A 476-nucleotide genomic window follows, 5' to 3' on the forward strand; every position below is an offset into this window, starting at 1 on the left:
AATGTTTTCAAACTATGTTCAGTTGAAACTGAGAGGATCATAGTTTATAGATTTGTTTCTTTGATATGCCATAACATAATATCTGTTTAAACAATTATTAAATATTCTTACAAATACTTGACTTACTACTTCTGTACATTTTTGCAGATATAAGAAATGCCTAGAAATGACAATAAATATGTTAAATGTATTTGGAGATGAAGACTTCAGTTGCCATGGAGACTTAAATACAGATCAACTGAAAATGGATATTCTGTTTAAGAAGCTAAAACAGAAGGTAATTAAAAAATAATTATTTTATCTTAAAGTCTAGATTACATATGCAAGACGTGCAGGTTTGTTACATAGGTAAACATGTGCCATGATGGTTTGCTGCACCTATCAATCCATCACCTATGTATTAAGCCCCGCAGGTGTTAGCTATTAATCTTGATGCTCTCCCTCCTGACCCAAACAGGCCCAGGTGTTTGTTGTTC

General features: G+C 32.6%; 1 protein-coding gene and 1 pseudogene across 1 annotated transcript in view; one reads left to right on the forward strand and one right to left on the reverse strand.

Moving 5' to 3' along the window:
* Positions 1–476, reverse strand: part of LOC105526266 — a 137296-nt pseudogene that overhangs the window by 104432 nt on the left and 32388 nt on the right.
* LOC105526264 (ankyrin repeat domain-containing protein 18B-like) overlaps positions 1–476 on the forward strand; it is a 64020-nt gene that overhangs the window by 51727 nt on the left and 11817 nt on the right. The window contains exon 8 of the mRNA XM_011962208.1: positions 148–277. Coding sequence (XP_011817598.1) covers positions 148–277 — 130 coding nt within the window. The remainder of the gene's footprint in view (positions 1–147; positions 278–476) is intronic.

Source organism: Colobus angolensis, unplaced genomic scaffold, assembly GCF_000951035.1.
Source record: "Colobus angolensis palliatus isolate OR3802 unplaced genomic scaffold, Cang.pa_1.0 Scaffold581, whole genome shotgun sequence".
NCBI classification, from domain to species: Eukaryota; Metazoa; Chordata; class Mammalia; order Primates; family Cercopithecidae; genus Colobus; species Colobus angolensis.